The sequence below is a fragment of the Rhinoderma darwinii genome, chromosome 8, assembly GCF_050947455.1.
Source record: "Rhinoderma darwinii isolate aRhiDar2 chromosome 8, aRhiDar2.hap1, whole genome shotgun sequence".
In the NCBI taxonomy this organism is placed as follows: domain Eukaryota; kingdom Metazoa; phylum Chordata; class Amphibia; order Anura; family Rhinodermatidae; genus Rhinoderma; species Rhinoderma darwinii.
In genome coordinates, this window is record NC_134694.1 from 97,478,587 (window position 1) to 97,499,019 (window position 20,433).

The following is a 20,433-nucleotide window of genomic DNA, read 5'->3' on the forward strand; positions in this document are numbered from 1 at the left end:
GCGCCATTTGGATTTTGGAGCACGGATTTTGATGGATTGATTTTCGGTGCCATGCCGCCTTTGCAACGCCCTGGAGAGACCAAAACAGTGGAAGCCCCCCAAGTTACCCCATTTTAGAAACCCCCCTCAAGGAATTTTTCTAGGGGTATAGTGAGCATTTAGACTCCACGGGTCTTTTGCAGAATTTATTAGAATTAGGCGGAGAAAATTAATATCACAATTTTTTTCCACTAAAATGTTGAATTTTCTCATTTTCACAAGGGATAAAGGAGAAATAAACAACCAATTTTTATAAAGCAATTTCTCCTGGGTACGGAAATACCCCACATGTGGTCATACATTTTTTTCATTAGAAATGAATTAACCCTTTCAGGACTGATCCATTTTTTGCTTTCTTATTTTCGTTTTTCACTACCCGCCTTCCAAGAGCCATAACTTTTTTATTTTTCCGTCAGTAGAGTGATGTGAGGGCTTATTTCTTGCGGGAGGAATTGTAGTTTCTATTGATACCATTTAAAGAGCCATAAAAAGTACTGGGAAATTGAAGTAATATAGGAAAAAAATCTGATTCCATTTTTTGGGGTTTTAGTTTTTACAGCTTTCGCCGTGTGGTAAAAACAAACTACAGCGATTTTGGCGGTTTAAATTATTTACGTTTTTTACGGTGTTCACCGTGCGAGTTAAATAATTGTATATTGTAATAGTTCGGCCTTTTACGGACGTAGCGATATCAATTCTGTTTATTTTTTTACATTACTTTTGAAGAAAAATGGGAAAAGGTTTTTTTTAAAACTTTTTTTTTCTTTCTCACTACTAATAACTTTAATTCTTGTACACATTTTATTAGTCCCCTTAGGGGACTCGTACCAGCGATCATTGGATCGCGGGTACAATATGCTGCAATACTAATGTATTGCAGTATATTGTTATTCTTACAGGCTTCTGTAACCATACGATCGCTGTTCCTGTCCGTTAGTCCTGGGTGTCAGCTGTAATACACAGCTGACACCCGCAGCATATGGAGCGGGCTCAGCACGTGAGCCCGCTCCATACATCACCCCCGCACCATGACGTGCTATTAAGTCATAGTGCTCAAAGGGGTTAATGCACAGCGGTTGGTGTGAATATTGCAATTTTGCACTGACGTGCCATTTTAGTGCATAATATGTTGTGCCCAGTTTGTGCCACTGAAGACAAATACCTCATAAAATGTTAAGCGGGTTCTCCCGGGTATGGCGCTGCCATATATGTGGGCGCAAACTGCTGTTTGGGGACGCTGCAGGGCTCAGAAGGGAGGGAGCGCCATTTTGCTTTTGGAGCGCAGATTTTGCTTGGTAGTTTTTCTGTTTTGGGTTTCGCTGGTATTTCAGTTTATAATGTGGGGGTGTATGTAATCTGTGCGGAGAACATCAGGGCATAATAAGAGGGTATAATAATGCGGTAAATAAATAATAATTCATAGATGTGTGGCCAGCGTCGCACTGATAAATAATGTCGGATGTTATCCGCTTTTAGAAAACACTGCACATTTTGCATCGCCATATTCCTGGGAGCCAAAACGTCTTTATTTTTTCACCACCGGAGCTGCGTGAGGGCTTATTTGTTGCGGGACAATCTGTACTTTTCATTGGTACCATTTTGGGATACATGCAATTTTTTTTGATCACTTTTTATTAAAGTTTTTTGCAAGTCGGGTGACCAAAAACAAGCAATTCTGACAATGTTTTTTAGTTTATTTTTTGCGGCGTTCACCGTGCACTATAAATGACCATTATATTTTATTCTGCAGGTCGGTACGATTACGGCGATACCATATGTATATAGGTTTTTTTTATGTTTTGCAGCGTTTGCGCAATAAAATCTCTTTTTTATAAAAGTATTTATTTTCTGTCACCATATTCTGAGAGCCGTAACTTTTTTATTTTTCAGTTAAAAAAGCGGTGTAAGGGCTTGTTTTTTGCAGGATGGGTTGTAGTTTTTATCGGTATTATTTTCGGGTATATGCGACTTTTTGATCACTTTTTATTCTCTATTTTGGGAGGGGTGGTGACCAAAAAATAGCGATTCTGGTGTCGTTTTTTATTGATTTTTTTTGGGGTGTTCATCGTGCGGGAAAAATAACATTATAGTTTTATAGTTGGGGTCGTTACGAACGCGGTGATACCAGATATGTGTACTTTTTTTAACGTGTTCATTTTTTTCCTATAATGAAAGTCTTATTATAGGAAAAAAATAAAGTGTTTGTTTATATAACTTATAACTTTTATTTGTACACTTTTTTAAAACATTTTTATCTTTTTTTACTTTTTTCACTTGTCCCACTAGGGGACACTTAGACTTGCAGCTCTGATCGCTGCTAGAGTACATTACACTACACACGTAGTGTAATGCACTCCAACTGTCATTGTGACGTGACAGTCACACTGACAGGAAGTCTCGGAGGAGCGTCAGGAGGCTGCTCCTCCGAGGCTTCCGTACATGGCAACCCGGAGGTATTTGTCTGACCTCCGATTGCCACGACAAGCATCGGTAGCCCACACGATCACTTCGTGGGGGCTGCCGATGTGCTTCAAACCACTTAAATGCGGCGACGGCAATCCGTCGCCGCATGTATGGGGTTAATTGCCGAAATCAGCGGCGATGGTCCGCTGACCGGCAAGGCTGGAGTGTCAGCTGTCAGGGACAGCTGTCCTCCCGGTTCCCGGACACTGTCCGTTAGGACAGTGTGCGCCGGGAACTTCTCCGCAATAGTACGTCTGGATGCGGGAACTAACCCCTCTGCAGGACGTACTATTGCGGAGCAGCGCGGGAAGAGGTTAATTAGCAACGAGTGACCTCTAAAAACCACATCTTTGTAAAAACATTTACATTAGTATTATTTGGGATCAGATTTAACTGTAATTGGCTTCTATGTTGGTGGCCAGTCTAAGAGATTTTTTATTTCAGAACTACTTATGTGCTGGATTTAGTAAACATTAGAAAGCCAACAGTTTTACCTTTCAACTTTGTCAAACAAAAATGTTCCTGGATAATGGTTAAGGACAGATTTATTAACTTGCTTCAGGATCCTCAAGAGGTTTTGAAGAAGACCTGGACCCCATGGGCCTGCTACCTACAGAAGAATGCTCCTGCAGGGCATTGGGCCTTAACTTGATTTTTTTTTATCCCCCTTTTCATTCTTTTTGCTCAGCTCTGTGTAGAATGTCTTCTCTCCACAACTAGTGAAGTTCACTGACCTTGTGTTCTTCTATTTTCTATAGTTCTTTTATCTTAGCCTTTGGTGGATTTTTTTTTTAATAACACAATCTACATGAAATTAGATTGTATCTCTCTACATTCATCAAATGAATAAAAAAATTATAGGGACATTTTATAAATACTTACTTTTAAATAATCTTCCTGAAGTAATTTTTGCTTTATTAATTTGTTTCGGTTACCATGGGTAGCAAATGCTAAATAAAGGTGACTTAGATCACTTTAAAAGAAAAACCTCTGTTGTGGTCGAAATTTTCTGATGAGCCTACTGCATGCGTGTTTACCGCACAAGACGGTGATCCCAGAGAGAACAACCATTTCTTCTTCTTCTCAGTTGTACTATATACATGCATTCTTAATAGTCCGTTGTCTTGCATTACATGTACGTTATTTTTGAAGATACAGAAAATTAAATATGTCACTCAAATGGTTACCTATTAAAAACTGCAAGTAATAATGCATCAAACACCCCAACATTGTGTGAATGAGGACTAAATCTTATGTTTCCTGTTGTTACGGAATGAACATTCTCTTTAGTATACTCAAGCACAATATAGATTACATAATTCTTTCTTACATTATGTTTTCCATTGTGAAGTTCGGTAAACAATGGTAAATATTTGACACAATACATACAATCTCATTCTTTTCTATTTTCTAGATTTGTATATTTCCAAACAATTTACTAGTATTAAAAAAACTAATTTAAATGATATCTCTGTATTTTTATAGGAGATTAAGTGTGGTTGTTATAACACATTTTGTGCTTTGTTTAGTTTTTTTTTGGTAAATTATTTATAAGAGAGAATGCAACTAGGATAAGAAATTTTTATGTTTCTTTCCAAGTTTTATTGGAGTAAAAAATGAGTTTAATTTTGAGAATACGTACATGTTAAAGGGTTGTCTTACTTTTAATAAAAAATCTCATATAACAGAACCTGAGATGACTGTTCAAGTCACTTTTCTCTTTAACCACTTGCCTGCAAATGTGTCCTGAGAAACGTCCGCCTCTTGGTGAACTCAAAATTGTTCCTCATGAGCAGATACAGAACAGCTGAAGCTTCGTTTCTGGTGGAGTTAAGTTTGGATGTGCAGCATTTGAGAACCTCATAGCAAAACGCTGCACACATATTGACTCTCCCTTTGAAGAAAGCTGAGGGAAACTAATCAACAGAGAATAAAAGTTTTAGACAATATGACAAACCTGGACATTATAAAGACAATAATAATTATACTATTAGGCTTGTAAGTCAATAGGGTCCGTCGGGCGCTGGTCACATCTGTTGTATGATGGAAGCAGGGGCATAGCTAGCGGAGGCAGGTGGGGCATAGCTAGCGGAGGCAGGTGGGGCATGTTCCCCGGGCGCAACTAAGAGGGAAGGTGGGGGGGGGGGGGTGCCAGGCCTGCTGCCTCTCTGAGGGGGGCGGCGGCGCCACTGAAACCAGCTGCAGAATGACTTGCCCTGTCAATCAGCCCCTTTCAATGATGCAAGCAGCGCGATTACACCATTGAACTGCTTATTTCGTTCAACCCCAGCAGACCTGCTCAGAAGAGAGCAGGTCTGCATTGCCACCGGACGGCGCGGGAATGGGATTAAGGAAAGTATGTAACGTTTTTTTTCTTTTTTTTTTATCCTAATAAAAATATGAGTGGCATTATCGACAGGGATGGGCTCTAACTATAGGGGAGGTTACATACAGGGTGGGCTATATGTGGAGCACTATAGGGGGAGCTATATGTGAGGTACTATACACAGGTGTGGGCTATATGGAGAGCATAATTTAAAGGGGTGGGGAAATATGTAGGGCACTATCTACATGGGTGGGCTATATGTTGGACACTATATACAAGGATGGGCTATATCTGCAGAGGGGCTATATACAGGGGTGGGCTATGTGTGGATCACTATAGGGAGAGCTATATGTGAGGCACCATATACAGGGGTGGGCTATATGTGGAGCACTATCTATAGGGCGAGCTATATGTGAAGCACTATCTACAGGAGTGGGCTATATGTTGTACGCCATATATAGGGGTAGGCTATATGTGGAGCACTATCTCCAGGGGTGGGCTATATGTGGATCACTATATACAGGGGGAACTATATGTGGGGCACTATATACAGGGGGAGCAATATGTGGGGCACTATATACAGGAGGGATATATGTGGGGCACTATCTATAGGGGTGGGCTATATCTGGGGCACTATCTACAGGGGGCTGTATGTGGGGCACTATCTACAGTGGCTCTATGGGGGTCACTATCTACAGGGAGATCTATGTAGGGCACTATCTATAGGGGGGTCTATGGGGGGGCACCATCTACAGGGGGCACGGTGTGTGTGGTACACAGTGTACTGTGCTATTATAATTAGAGGTACAGTGTATGGCGCTATTATATTTAAGGGTACAGTGTGTGGCATCATCAGAACTTTATCTTCGTTTATAGGTGCAGAAATGTTTGAAAAGTGAGAAGCTGAAGACATGGGCTGTGGCCGAGAAAAGTAGTCATAGAGGTCTGGACCGGATGGAAAAGAAAATAGAAAAAGAACAACTAGAGTCTGCCGTCACCTGTGAGTCACTTAATGTAAATGTTTCTTCTGCCTCTAATCCTGTACTGTAGTCACTGTATGATCTGCAGCGAGATGATGGGTGGTATGATTTTTTTTGTGAAACAGCATCTCCCAGCATATCCTTATGATTGTTTGGGCCATGCTGGGAGCTGTATACAATTTAGTGCAAACCTATACGGCAGTGGTTGCACTAAGTTGAGCTGTATTGGTGCTGGCGTTGTATTTATGTACTGAGCTTGGTTCCGGTGTTGTATATATGGACTGAGCTTGGTTCTGGTACTGTGTATATATATATATATATATATATATATATTGAGCTTGGTTTCTGTGCTGTATTTATGTACTGAGCTTGGTTCTGGTACTGTGTATAGGTATTGAGCTTTGTTCTGGTGCTGTATATATGTACCCAGCTTGGTTCTTGTACTTTGTATATGTTTTGAGCCTGGTTCTGGTACTGTTTATGTACACTAACGTTCAAAAGTTTGGGGTCACCCAGACAATTTTGTGTTTTCCATGAAAACTCACACTTATATTTATTAAATGAGTTGCAAAATGACTAGAAATACACTACCGTTCAAAAGTTTAGGGTCACTTAGAAATGTCCTTATTTTTGAAAGAAAAGCACAGTTTTTTTCAATGAAGATAACATTAAATTAATCAGAAATACACTCTATATACTGTTAATGCGCTAAATGACTATTCTAGCTGCAAACGTCTGGTTTTTAATGCAATATCTACATAGGTGTATAGAGGCCCATTTCCAGCAACCATCACTCCAGTGTTCTAATGGTACATTGTGTTTGCTAACTGTGTTAGAAGGCTAATGGATGATTAGAAAACACTTGAAAACCCTTGTGCAATTATGTTAGCACCGCTGTAAACAGTTTTGCTGTTTAGAGGAGCTATAAAACTGACCTTCCTTTGAGCTAGTTGAGAATCTGGAGCATTACATTTGTGGATTCGATTAAACTCTCAAAATGGCTAAAAAAACAGAGCTTTCATGTGAAACTCGACAGTCTATTCTTGTTCTTAGAAATGAAGACTATTCCATGCGAGAAATTGCCAAGAAACTGAAGATTTCCTACAACGGTGTGTACTACTCCCTTCAGAGGACAGCACACACAGGCTCTAACCAGAGTAGAAAGAGAAGTGGGAGGCCCCGCTGCACAACTGAGCAACAAGACAAGTACATTAGAGTCTCTAGTTTCAGAAATAGACGCCTCACAGGTCCTCAACTGGCAGCTTCATTAAATAGTACCCGCAAAACGCCAGTGTCAACGTCTACAGTGAAGATGCAACTCCGGGATGCTGGCCTTCAGGGCAGAGTGGCAAAGAAAAAGCCACATCTGAGACTGGCTAATAAAAGGAAAAGATTAATATGGGCAAAAGCACACAGACATTGGACAGAGGAAGATTGTAAAAAGTGTTATGGACAGACGAATCGAAGTTTGAGGGGTTTGGATCAAACAGTAGAACATTTGTGAGATGCAGAACAACTGAAAAGATGCTGGAAGAGTGCCTGACGCCATCTGTCAAGCATGGTGGAGGTAATGTGATGGTCTGGGGTTGCTTTGGTGCTGGTAAAGTGGGAGATTTGTACAAGGTAAAAGGGATTTTGAATAAGGAAGGCTATCACTCCATTTTGCAACGCCATGCCATACCCTGTGGACAGCGCTTGATAGGAGCCAATTTCATCCTACAACAGAACAATGACCCAAAGCACACCTCCAAATTATGCAAGAACTATTTAGGGAAGAAGCAGGCAGCTGGTATTCTATCTGTAATGGAGTGGCCATCGCAGTCACCAGATCTCAACCCTATAGAGCTGTTGTGGGAGCAGCTTAACCGTATGGTATGCAAGAAGTGCCCATCAAGCCAATCCAACTTGTGGGAGGGGCTTCTGGAAGCATGGGGTGAAATTTCTCCCGATTACCTCATCAAATTAACAGCTAGAATGCCAAAGGTCTGCAATGCTGTAATTGCTGCAAATGTAGCATTCTTTGACGAAAGCAGAGTTTGAAGGAGAAAATTATTATTTCAAATCAAAATCATTATTTCTAACCTTAAGTGACCCTAAACTTTTGAACGGTAGTGTATATGTGTGTATATATATATATATATATATATATATATATATATATATTGAGCTTAGTTCTGGTGCTGTATTTATGTACTGAGCTTGGTTCTGGTGCTGAATATATGTACTGAGCTTTGTTCTAGTGCTGTATTTATGAACTGAGCTTGGTTCTGGGGCTGTATATATGTAATGTGCCTGTTCTGGTGCTGTATGTATGTAATGAGCTTTATTCTGGTGCTGTATATGTGTAATGAGCTTTGTTCTGGTGCTGTATATATGTAATGAGCTTAGTTCTGGTGCTGTATATAGAACTATATTGCTTGTAAAATGTACAGATGGTTTTATGCTCGAGTTACACAAAAAGAAATGTGGAAAAAAAATGACACCTCATAGATTTGTAGAGAAAACAAACATGGCGATGGGGAAGGAGATGTCGGGAAAGAGGTTGGGGGGGCACCAAACTGAATCTTTGTCCCGGGTGCTGAAGAACCTAGCTACGCCTCTGGATGGAAGCCCCGACACAAGTGTGAACACAGCCTTAGATGTTGAAGAGAACCAATATAGGCAGACTTTTTTCAAATATTAGTTGTTTTTTTTTCACGCCACAATCTCAGGTTTTCTGGTGATTCTAGTTTTGCTAAACACAAAGGAGCAAATTTATCAATTTACTTACAACAGAATTCTGGCAAAAATATGGTGTCCTGGCAGAATGCCATTTTTATAGCCCGGGTGCCACTTTTTCTAACATATATGTATGAATGAGTTGGAAAAGTGGGTTGACTCGTTTATTAACATTTTCTTCCACTTTTCTAAGTATGTCTGACCTGAAGCTGTTTTTAGCCTATGCCAGGGTGTGCACCCTGTTGATAAATCTGGCACATTCTGCATGGAGGAGAGATACTAGTTCACCACTTGCACAGTATTACTAAATTTCCCTAGTATGTAACCCTTCCATTTTCTTATTTCCAAATAATTATTTTAACCTATTATCTTAAAATAACCAATATTTTGTCTATCAGTGAATACTGGTAGTTGTAGTCTCCCACAGCTGGAGAGCCACAGGTTGAAGACCACTGTTTTAGAGTTCCTGTGGCACTTGCCTACTGATTCATATTTAGTGCTATATGTGTATAATACATTCCAAACCATTGCATTTCAATATTACCAATGCAGTATTGTAGATCAACAACTTACCTTGCTAATGAAGGATCTTAGCGATGCAAAGACATGTTTTAAACAGATCTCAGATTGTCCATTTTTTAGAAATGCCAAGTAGATATCAAATACTTTCTTCATCAATGGGTTCTGACACTCGGTGTTAAGGAGCTGTGTCTATAAGGTATAAAGAATATATAGATTTCTCTGAAATTAAGTGAATAACTTACTTTATTGAGTATGTTGCTAGAGCTGCATGTATAGTGGCAATACCCAATATGATCGCAAATGCAATTGTTTTATATCAATAAGGCATCACAAGATCATTTTTATTGACAAAATAATAGGCTTAGTATACAGAGCATATTTTACAGGCTGAAAAATACAAAGCTGATGTCAAGAGTAACCAGCCTCTGAAATCCAGGCGTTCACTAGTGTATTTTTATAGCGTTTTTAAAATGTTACAAGCATATTTGAATTGTATTTTGAGGTTTATATTCGGGCGTTTTTTGAATTGACAATGGGAAAGATTTCAACTGGAAAAATCAACTTGTAAAACGCTTTAATTAGGGATGTCACTTCCTTTTTTTTAAGCGTCTTTTTAAACTGCGTTTTTTAATTCAGTTGTAAAATACGCCTCATGTGAACTACAGAGGGTAATTCCCATTGAAATCAATAATAAGCCTTCGGCCGTCGGATTTCAATTCATTTTCGGTGTGTAATACAACCGTGTGAACATAGCCATAGAGTCTATGGATTATCACTAACTGTATAGTAGCATGAGAATTATTTATTAAAAACTTGAATATTCATAAAATGTTGATAATTTTTCCTGAGGTTTAAAAACCAGATCCCTAGAGCATCTGTTCTCGGACCTGGGTAACCTTACAGGATTCCGTAAAAATACATTTATATATCTTGGAAACAAAGCCCTTTTTAAGGATTTAAAAGCCACTAACTCTAATACATTTTTGGATTCAACATGAAATCTTAATTTATTTTTAGTGGAGTTATAGACATGTTTTAGCTAAATATATAAAAAATGGTGAGCCGGTGTAACAACAAAACTAGAAATCATAGGGGGGAATTTATAGACCACTATTGCCTTCCCCTGTTGTGCTGCCTGAAGATCCGATGCAGGTAGACAGGGTCAAGTTGTCCGAGTAGGAGAAACAGCTCAGACGCTCTTCTGGTTCATGTCTGTATTGCAGCCTTAAGAGTCATTTTGTGTGCCAATGTCCACAGAAGCCGGGAAACTCCAGCACCTAGGGTTGGTTGGAGAGGCAACTATAGGGGGGACGACTCCAAGCGTCAAAACCTCTTCCAAATTACCTATTCCTGTGACTATCATTTCTGGAGATCCCTGTGCAACTTGTTAGATGTAAAGTTGGACTTCTCCTCTGCCTATCACCCACAGTCCAATGGTCAAGTGGAAAGGACCAATTAAATTTTGGAGAACTATCTCCGCCATTTCATATCTGCCCAACATGACAATTGGGTGCAACTTCTGCCTTGGGCGGAGTTCTCGAACAATAATCACACAAGTGGGTCTACTGCCTCGTCTCCCTTCTACATTGTGTGCAGCCAGCATCCTCAATTTCCTCTCCCTGTGCCAGCCATGACTCATGTACCAGTAGCCAATTCTTCTTTTGGGACGTTTATTCACATCTGGCAGCAGACTAAGTTCCTCTTCAGTTCTCTCCTGGAGTCAAGGTCTGGCTATCCTCGAGAAACATTCGTCTCAAGATGCCCTCCCACAAATTCGCTCCCGAGTTCCTCGGTCCTTTCGAAGTTCTGCAACGGATTAACCCTGTATCCTATAAACTTCGGTTGCCTCCCACTCTCAAGATCCCTAACTCATTCCACGTGTCCCTCCTTAAGTCTGTGGTTCTGAACCACTTCAGTAAAGCTCATAGGTCTGCAGTTGCTCCCAGCGGGTCGTTTGATGTGTTCGAGGTAAAAGAGATTCTGGACTTTAAGAGAATAGGAGGAAGAACCTTCTCTATCTAGTATAACGAAGAAAGGAAGGAAAAAAGTGGATCATCTGGAGGTGCTGCTGCGTGGTGAAATTGCGGAATAACAAGGTGGTAGAGTCCAGATATAATAATATCATTTATTTAGAACAAGACGTGGCTACGTGTTTTGACGCTGAACAAGCGTCTTCCTCAGGCCTTCCTGTCTTCGTTATACTAAGCGGTCCCCTCCGGGAACCGATTCGGATCTGGCAGCAGCATATGTGGACCTACCCTTGCGCTTTATGCATTCAGCCTAGGTGAGCATGGTAATGCCCCCTCTCCTCACCCACCTAACCTATTGACCTGCACAAGGTGGCGCCATGTTTTTTTGCTCTTTCTCTTCTCTATCTAGTGGACTGGAGATGGTTTGGTCCTGAGGAGAGGTCCTGGGAGCCAGAAGAGAACCTCAATGTTCCTACCCTCATAAGGAAGTTCCTCTTGCGCTCCGGACTTAAGAAGAGGGGGGGTAATGTCACGGCTGTGGTCGCGGACCGCCGCTGTTCCTTACCTGGCGACGCCCATGACCACAGTCCGTTGGCTTCCTGCCGTCGTCTCCCTCCTAGGACTCGCGGCCGGCTGGTCCGGCTCTCAATGTTAAGGTGCGCGCGCTCGGCCCCGGCCTTAAAGGGCATATGTAAGTCAAGGGGGCCGTTCATACGGCCGTTGTTTCAATGGACCGTGTGAAGGGTTCATGAGAAAATAGGACATGTCCTATTTTTTTGCGCTTCACACATCCCTCCATAGACTATCATACATACTGCAGGGAAAAACACGGATGCACCTCGGACGTGAGAAACTGCAGTTTTTCACGTCCGAGAAGCACAACGCTCGTGTGAATCTAGCCTTATATGCAGTATATATTTTTAACACATTACTAGATATGCCCAAATTTTGCATGGTCTCTTCTTTAGTGTTTTTGACAGCACAAGCTGTGAAGGAGGAGCAGCAATGAAAGCTGCATGAGGAGAAGAGCCGCAGGCAGTATGCAATCGCCCCTACCGCAGACGTCCAAGCGCAGGAAGGCAGAAGTGGCCTAGGGATCCCACAGCCAAATTACTACCCAAGATAGCAAGGCAACGAAATGCCGAGCAGTGACAGGAGCAGCTGGAGCATTCACACCAAGGAGAGGGGGAAGACAACGTTGAGTCGCTTCGTCACGCCCTAATGCCCATTTAGGCTTATTCTCTGTATGATCTACAACTTTGAGAAAGCACTTACAGCCACAGGTTGTCAAAGCATGCTAAGAGTTGAGGTTTGCCCACAGCTGGAGAGCACCAGCTTGGAGACCACTGCACCAAGCCATCGACCTATCACTGATATATATAGCAAGGTAAAAAGAGGACAAACACAGCACTCAAAACAAGCTGTATATCAGGCCATGTGCACGTTACCAGTGAAAGGATGAATCAACTCCTTGGTATAAATAGACGACAGCCGTGTAGATCAAGTAACAGCACCAGGACTATAATATTGATGGAGAGTTGTTGGTTTATTCACCAGAGAGTGAACAGAATGAGCAATGTTTCCGTTCACACCTCAACCTTTCTCAAGCCTGATGCTGTCATTTGTTTTACACTGCTGTCATCTATATCTATATATATGGTAATTAAATGACTTTTCATTAGATCTGAATCTGCTCTATTATTATTATTGGTTACTATCAATTATTATTCATTTTATGGCGTCATTAACTTCCAGGGTGCTGAATAAACGATAAAAACCAGCAAGTAAAATAAACTGATGTTCTGATTCAGAACAAGTTAAACATGCATGTTACAGTGTATTAACATTTTGCCAAGGATTTTACTCTGTGAATTGCAAAGGGTGAAATCCACAGTGTAAGGCTAGATTCACACGGGCGTTGCGCTTCTTGGATGTGAAAAACGGCCGTTTTTCACATCCGAGGTGCATCCGTGCCCTGCGCTGCGGGATGCGATATCACGCATCCCCCATAGACTACAGTCTATGGAGGGATGCGTGAAGTGTGAAAAAATAGGACATGTCCTATTTTCTCACGGATCCTTCACACGGTCCGTTGAAACAACCGTTGCGTGGACGGCCACATTGTATTATATAGGTCTGTGTGACGGCCGTTGTTTCAACAGCCGCCACACGGACATTTACCACTTTCATGTGAATAAGGCCTTAATCAGCAACATAATGAGCCTGAGTGGATTTTTTTCAGATATGTGTGGATTGTGGATGGGGTTTTGAACATTTTTGGGAAAATTCTGACAGATTTGAACCCCAAGACCTCCTGCACACGAGATGCGAATGCTGCAGAATTTCCGTTCACAAGTTTGAGCGGAAATTCCACAGTGTTTACGCAATATAAATTGACACACAGAAAGTCCATTTCCACACTTGTTTTCTGCTGATTTTTTCTGGAGTGTGTAGATGACATTTGTTAAAATCTCATCCACTTTCCTGATACTGAAAAATGCTGCAGATTTTCAGCATGGAAATTCCATACTGAAATTCCGCTGCACTTATGCAACGTGTGCATGAGCCCTTAGGGCACCCACACATGTAGTGGATTTGTTGCAGATTTTCGGCAGCGTTTCTTCAGTGGGTTTTCCCCATTCTACATTAAATAGGGTCAACTCTGCAGTTAACATCCAAAGCAGAATAAGCATGGTGTGGATTTGAAAATCTGCTCTGATTTCCGTGCGGAAAAAGTTCAGAGGCATCCACTTGCCTGCAACACTCTTCCGTTCACAAAACCGAACAGAAAATCCACAACAAATCTGTGTGTGCAGGTGGCCTAAGTGAAAGACTGGCACAGAAGGAGATGGTCCTGCCTACGAGGGCTTACAATCTACAAAGGAAAGATCTTTGCCTGCCCACCCATTGCTTGAGCTCTCCTTTTATGTTACAATGGTCTGAATACAGAATAGTTAGTCTTGACTATTCTGTATTCAGACCATTGTATCATTGAAGGTTCCTGAATATGGTAACAATATCTATTCTATTCTTAAATCTAGAGAATTTGAGGTCTTTCTATGCCCACAAATTACATGTTCTAGCCATAAAAGCAAAAGCTTACCCGAAAGGTTTGTGTGAAGAAAGAGATGGTATCCAGTACGGTTAAGGAGACTTCAGTCGTACAGTTACCTTCTAGCAACGCTTGATGTAAAATATCAGCTTCAGTAAAACCTGAACCTGTAGGTAAAGTACGTGCTCAATAAACGTATTTAATGTAGGAAACAACATTTATTCACAGACGGCATGCAAGTAAGCACATTAATGGTATTTGTCTCACGACTCAAGGCCTTGCATATTGATCATCTTTTTTCCCAAATACATGGACAATGGATAATACTAGCCACCCGCGTGTACTATTGTTATCTTTAGGCTGGGTTCCTACAGCAGATTTTGCTTGCATTTTTTTAAGTCAAAACCAGAATTGAGTCCAGAAGAGGAGACCTATAAATCCTTCCTTTTATAAATTTCTTCTGTTTAGATTCTGTTCCTGGTTTTGGCTCAAAAAAATACTTGCAAAACCTTGAGCAAATAAAACCAAAAGCAAACAATTTTGCACTGGGCTGAGAGCTCTATAGGTATGAATATGTATATATGCACATACTGTATTTTTTCTACTATAAGACGTACATTTTGGCAACAAAAATATTATTAATAAGTCCCTGCATCTTATAGTACAGTCAGGGGACCACCACCTTGACCACTTTCTTAATAAGGAACTCATGCCTAGTCATAGAGAGAACTGTGCAGCCGTTCACAGTCGCACAGTCCCCTCCCTCCCTGACCGGTACTGATCTGTATGATCAGTGGAGGGCTATAATGGAAGATGAACATAATGTGCACATTGCATTCAACTTCCAAACAGGACATGGCAGGACACATCGCTGTAGCCTGGGGAGGTCAGTAAATCACCAGACCACCATGTATAATCTCCTTATTTACACTAGTCTAAGAGGGAATAATATATTAACCCCTTAGTAACCTCTTTAAGGCAGTCACTAAAGGGCCTTATTCCGATGCATACACCTTTTCACAGGGAATCGGAATAAGCCTGGCACGGGAAGTGGCTGTCTATTGACAGCCGAGCTTCGGCACTAACGGGCTGGACCAAAGTTATTTACGATCCTGTCCATTTCAAACCTTAGATGCCACGGTCAATAACGATCGCGGGTCGCCGATGGGTTGCCATGGCAAATAGGGGCCTAACAAAGGCCACCTGGCTGTATGCCTATAAGGAACAGGGAACAATATATAACACTACAATAGACCACTATAGAACAATATATAAAAAAACATCATAATAAACCCTAGACCAGGGGGTCTGATCTGGGGCTGTCAGTATTAAAGGGGTCTGATCAGGGGGTCTAATTTTTAGGAGGTCTGGTCTGGGGTCTGTATAAAGGGAGGTCTGGTCAAGTCTAATATGTGGTCTGTAAAAATGTTTGTGGCCTGCTGAAAGTAGTCATATGTACTACTTGCAATATAAATGCTGTGAGTTGGGGGTATAGAAAAAAAATTTGAGCAGCGGGTTGGTTATGTGCTATTTGCTCCAATTTTCTGTTCAAAAATCATGAATGGGCTCCGTCGCAGTGTCTGTCATTTTGATGGGAAGAATAGCGATGCACGCTGTGCTACTCATCCCGTCAAAGCGGACAGAATCTGTGACGGAGTATTGTGAGTACACTCTTATAACTGATCGCTTCCTTGGGGGTAGTCGGTTGCAACTTATTGTCACTAGGGGGTACTTTGCCTGAAAAGGTCAATAAACAATGCTTTAGACCTCCAGGGAAGTTTTAATTAGTATGAAATATTTTCCTGATTTTCTTTGGAATAAACCTGGGTGCGTTTTATAGTCCGAAAAATAATCTGTGTGGACTGGGTTCCTTGTACACTGGGATAAAGAACACGGCTGAGAGACTCTTTAAATTTCCACACTGGCACTAGGAATAAACATTATAACTATTATTATTATTTCTTGGAGAAAGCTGATGTAAAGTGTTGTCAAATACTTACTATGATTAAGTGTGAAGGAACTTTCTAAACTGCTAAGGTGTTGTAGACGTGTGGCTCCAGTTCTACTCCGCAGAGCAGGCATTGTCTGAGATTTTCTGTCTCCTGCCACAAACTGCTTAGATATCCAGGCATCCTGAACTCTAAAGAGACAGTTGATTTTACAAATTATTACCTATTAAGGCACCGCAGACTGATGGGTTATATCAAGTTTATTTACAACATAAACACTCATGCTAAAGAAACCCCTGTTAAAAGGCTGAACAAATATTACTAAATATATTTGGCGGATTCAGGGTAAAAGTTGGTGAGAACTTTGGTACTAAAACTCAAACAGAATATAAAGTATACAGATAAACTAAGCAATATACATGTATTCTACAATGGAGGAATGTAGTGATACATAATGCTGTATATGAACAATCAGAGCATACAAAAACTGGATAGAAAATCACGTGAATTGCACAACATAACATAAATATAAACACATATATATATATATATATACACTGCTTATAAAATATATATATGTATATATAAACATATAGTATACATTGTATTTGTAAAGGATCTGCCAGACACAGCTTCTGTGTCAACGCCCATAGGTAATCAGTCTACACCTGCTTCTATGTCTGTGAGACTGACTCCATCTTCCACCACTCAGGATGGCAGGCTTAGGAGTGGGAGAGCCTATCACAGCCTGGCCAGACGGAGCTAGCTCCCGCCCTCTGTCTATTTATACCTGCCTTTCCTGTTCCTCCTTTGCTTGTGATTCTTCTCTGCTGGTTTCCTGGCCCTGCTGCAGCTTCTTGAACTACTACCCTCTGCTTGTTATTGACCTTGGCTTTACTGTCAATATGATTGGGTCTCATTCATTCCCCTCGCCGAATTTTCCCTTAATAACCGGGTCAGTAACTCGTCAGGGGTCTCCCCCTTTTTTTGTAATTTTGGGTTTAATCCACGGTTCTCCTCCGTTTCACCTGGTAGTTCCAACAATCCCGAGGTAGAGGTCGTTCATCGGGAACTGTGCACAGTCTGGGCCCAGGTTCAGAAGAACCTAGAGGCGTCCCAGAGCATACAAAAGACTCAGGCAGATAGAAGAAGTTCTGCTAACCCCTTGTTTGTGGTCGGGGATCTGGTGTGGCTATCGTCAAAAAATTTGCGCCTTAAAGTCCCGTCCAAGAAGTTTGCTCCCCGGTTTATAGGGCCATACAATGTCATTGAAGTCCTCAACCCTGTCTCCTTCCGACTGGAGTTGGGCCCCTAATTCAAGATCTGTCATACCTACCATGACCTAATAAAAGATATGTCACACCTACCATGCCCTAATGCAAGATCTGTCATACCTACCATGCCCTAATAAAAGATATGTCACACCTACCATACCCTAATAAAAGATATGTCACACCTACCATACCCTAATAAAAGATCTGCACCACTTATAACACTGGAGTCTTGTGGCAGAGAAACCTTTGGGCCCCCTCAGGCACCAGGGCCCTAGTGTGACCTATAGCTACGCCCCAGTCATTAGAGGATCCAGCTCACAGATCCCCACAGATATGATGTTCTAGAACGTTTACATGTCCAAAAATTAAAACGGAAATTAGTAGATGTTGGAGATCTTATGTGGCAAACGTACTTCTCTTGATGAAGGCAATCATGTGCATGCTCTCTGGGTTTTTTATGACGAGTGGGTGATAGAGAAGCGACATAAACACCTGCCAGAAATGAATGCTGTTTGGGAGTACTGTATGGATATGAGAAAATAACTGTTGTCTATAGTCAGTAAGGCGTATCCAAAAATATAAGAAAATATGAAATCTCGCAAAATAATGTTGTATGATACAACAAACTAAAGTACAACTGAAATTATTATTAAAAATAATCTAAATGTTATCATATTTCTACAGTTCATATAAGTTCCCTGAGAATAGACTTTAGTGCCCAGAAAAGTAATAAAAAATATTTTTCAACAGGAATAAAAAGGAAGCTGTAAATACCCGACAATTGTTTACGAAGGGTTAAATCATAATTCTGAGACATGAAGTCCCTTTTGGAAATACACAGAAATAGTCATTGATTACACAATGTAGAATTCTTCTAAATTGCAAATACTGGACTTTGCTTTATTACTTTATTTTGAATTGTCGAATAACTAATTTAACTGTTTTCTCTGTAAATCGCGAGTTAAGTTTACAAACTAACCTCTGCTAACTTTATATACTGTTCCTTATATCATTGTCAAATTATGCAGCGCAGTACACAGAATGTGTAGACTCATATGAGTACAGTGAGGCCCATAATCTAATTTCCTTGCTATTAAAATGGGTTGTCCAAGATTAGAAAAAAGAATGGCTACTTTCTTCCAGATACAGCACCACACCTGTCCATGGATTGTTACTGAGAGATCCACTGACGTGAATGTGGCCAAACTGCAATACCAAACACAACCTATGAACAGGTGTGGCACTGTTTCTGAAAGAGAGCAGCTATGTCATTCTTATCCTGGACAAGCAACTTGAAGCTGGACATACACATTAAACAATTAGATTACTGACATCTAATGTGTACAGGGACAGCTTGTCAGTCCCCTAAGACCTGTTGCCAGGGGAAATAAACACTGAACATGGTGGATTTTAACATGCCCCATCCTTTTTTCCAATGGAGATAAGCAATGAAAGACATTTTTGTGATTGTCCCCTTAATCTGAACGGGGTTTGCAGAAATCCATGTACATGCAGCCAAAACAACTATTTAGATGAATGGAATTGATTTTCAGTCGCAGAAATTTTTGCAACAAATCTGCCATGATTGAGTGTACCCTAAAAATTTTTTACAATTACATGCAGTACCATGACAAATTAACTGTAGCACACTATAAAACACAATGAAACAGCTGGGCTAGGTTTACATTACCTTCAGGCGATCCATTCCCCTCTACTTCTTTTTAGATATAAAGAAGGATCAGATCACATTACAAGAGGAAATACATTCTCTAATATTTCCTTAGGAAATGTTTCCCCTCTCCCTTGCGCCACGATCCGATCCTTATTGTGCTATAGAAAGATATATATATATGAGGATGGATCTTCCAAATGTGATGTAACCACAGCCTAAGGCTAAGACTACACACCGACATTTGACAAATGTCAATCGCATTAAAATTGTGGGATTACCATAACGTAACCTAATTTTAATTTTTTTTCTAACAATGTTGCACGCGACCGTCCAACTGTCACAAAAAAATCCTTATTCATATATCTGATTACATGACAATGACAACAGTGACACAAATACATTTGTTAAGCTTCAGAATATTGTTTTGATTTGTTTCAAAGTGTGCCTGAAATGTCATTTGCCACCCAATTAAACTGGATAAATCGACTGCTCTCATCTAATGATCATTTGGGAGCGCTTTATGGTGACATGGCATCTCCCACAAGTTGCCGTAAAATTGCAGGATAACCACGATTGTGCCGCTCGACCTCAATGCAAAAAAAGTTTCAAGCAATCTTGCGACCATCACATAAAATGTGATTCACATGTGACTTTCTTTCAATAGGGAAACATTAAATATGCGGTTCTGCCAGCCGTTATTCCGCTATATTGCAATGATTCACGGGCAATGTTGTGAAGCCCTAGCCTAAAAGCGCATCTATTTCACAGGTGCACTTTGAGCAAAATATCTAAGTTCTCTTTCCCTTCAATGTACTCATTCTACAATTCAAAAAATAATACTCTTACCTTGCAATATTCCTTTTTCCTACGTATCTGAAATGAAATAGGCAAGCCCTAGAAAGAAACAAAAATCACATAAATAATCGCAGGATTACTTGTAAATTTAAAGTTTTATACAAGACAACATCATGTCTATATAAAATATGTGAAGACCCTGTAGGGAAACATGTAAAATATTATTTACATATATTATTACATATTATTTACATATAATATATAATGGTTTTATATGGAGATGAGCAAATCGAGTCAAAATCTGTCTGAATTTTCCAAAAAGATTTTTTGAGGTCAGTGGCCTTTTTTTTAAATTTATTTATTTATTTATTTATTTTTTTAATTCAGCATGCTGTAGATATGCCACATATACATAATGACAAAAAAAAAGGCCAAGAAAAACAAAGCATGTATAAAAGACGCCAAGAAAAACGCTTTAATAAATGGCCTATTTTACATGTGTTTTAAAACTGAAAATCTTTTGAAAAGTCAGACATTGTAAAGACACGATCACTTTTACAAGTGGTATCAGATCCCACTATCAAATCCTATAGACTGGCTTCACACTGTGCATTTTTTAACATGCATTTTTTTTTGTTTTGGTTAATGAACTCCCATTGGGAGATATGTGAAT

At 40.4% G+C, this 20,433-nt stretch overlaps 1 protein-coding gene across 1 annotated transcript in view; it reads right to left on the reverse strand.

Annotated features, from left to right (window-relative positions):
- DOCK11 (dedicator of cytokinesis 11) overlaps positions 1-20,433 on the reverse strand; it is a 207,940-nt gene that overhangs the window by 92,696 nt on the left and 94,811 nt on the right. Inside the window, exons 37-41 of the mRNA XM_075835963.1 lie at positions 19,812-19,859; positions 16,071-16,210; positions 14,122-14,237; positions 9,100-9,237; positions 4,236-4,418 (exon numbers count right to left, since the gene is read on the reverse strand). Coding sequence (XP_075692078.1) covers positions 4,236-4,418; positions 9,100-9,237; positions 14,122-14,237; positions 16,071-16,210; positions 19,812-19,859 — 625 coding nt within the window. The remainder of the gene's footprint in view (positions 1-4,235; positions 4,419-9,099; positions 9,238-14,121; positions 14,238-16,070; positions 16,211-19,811; positions 19,860-20,433) is intronic.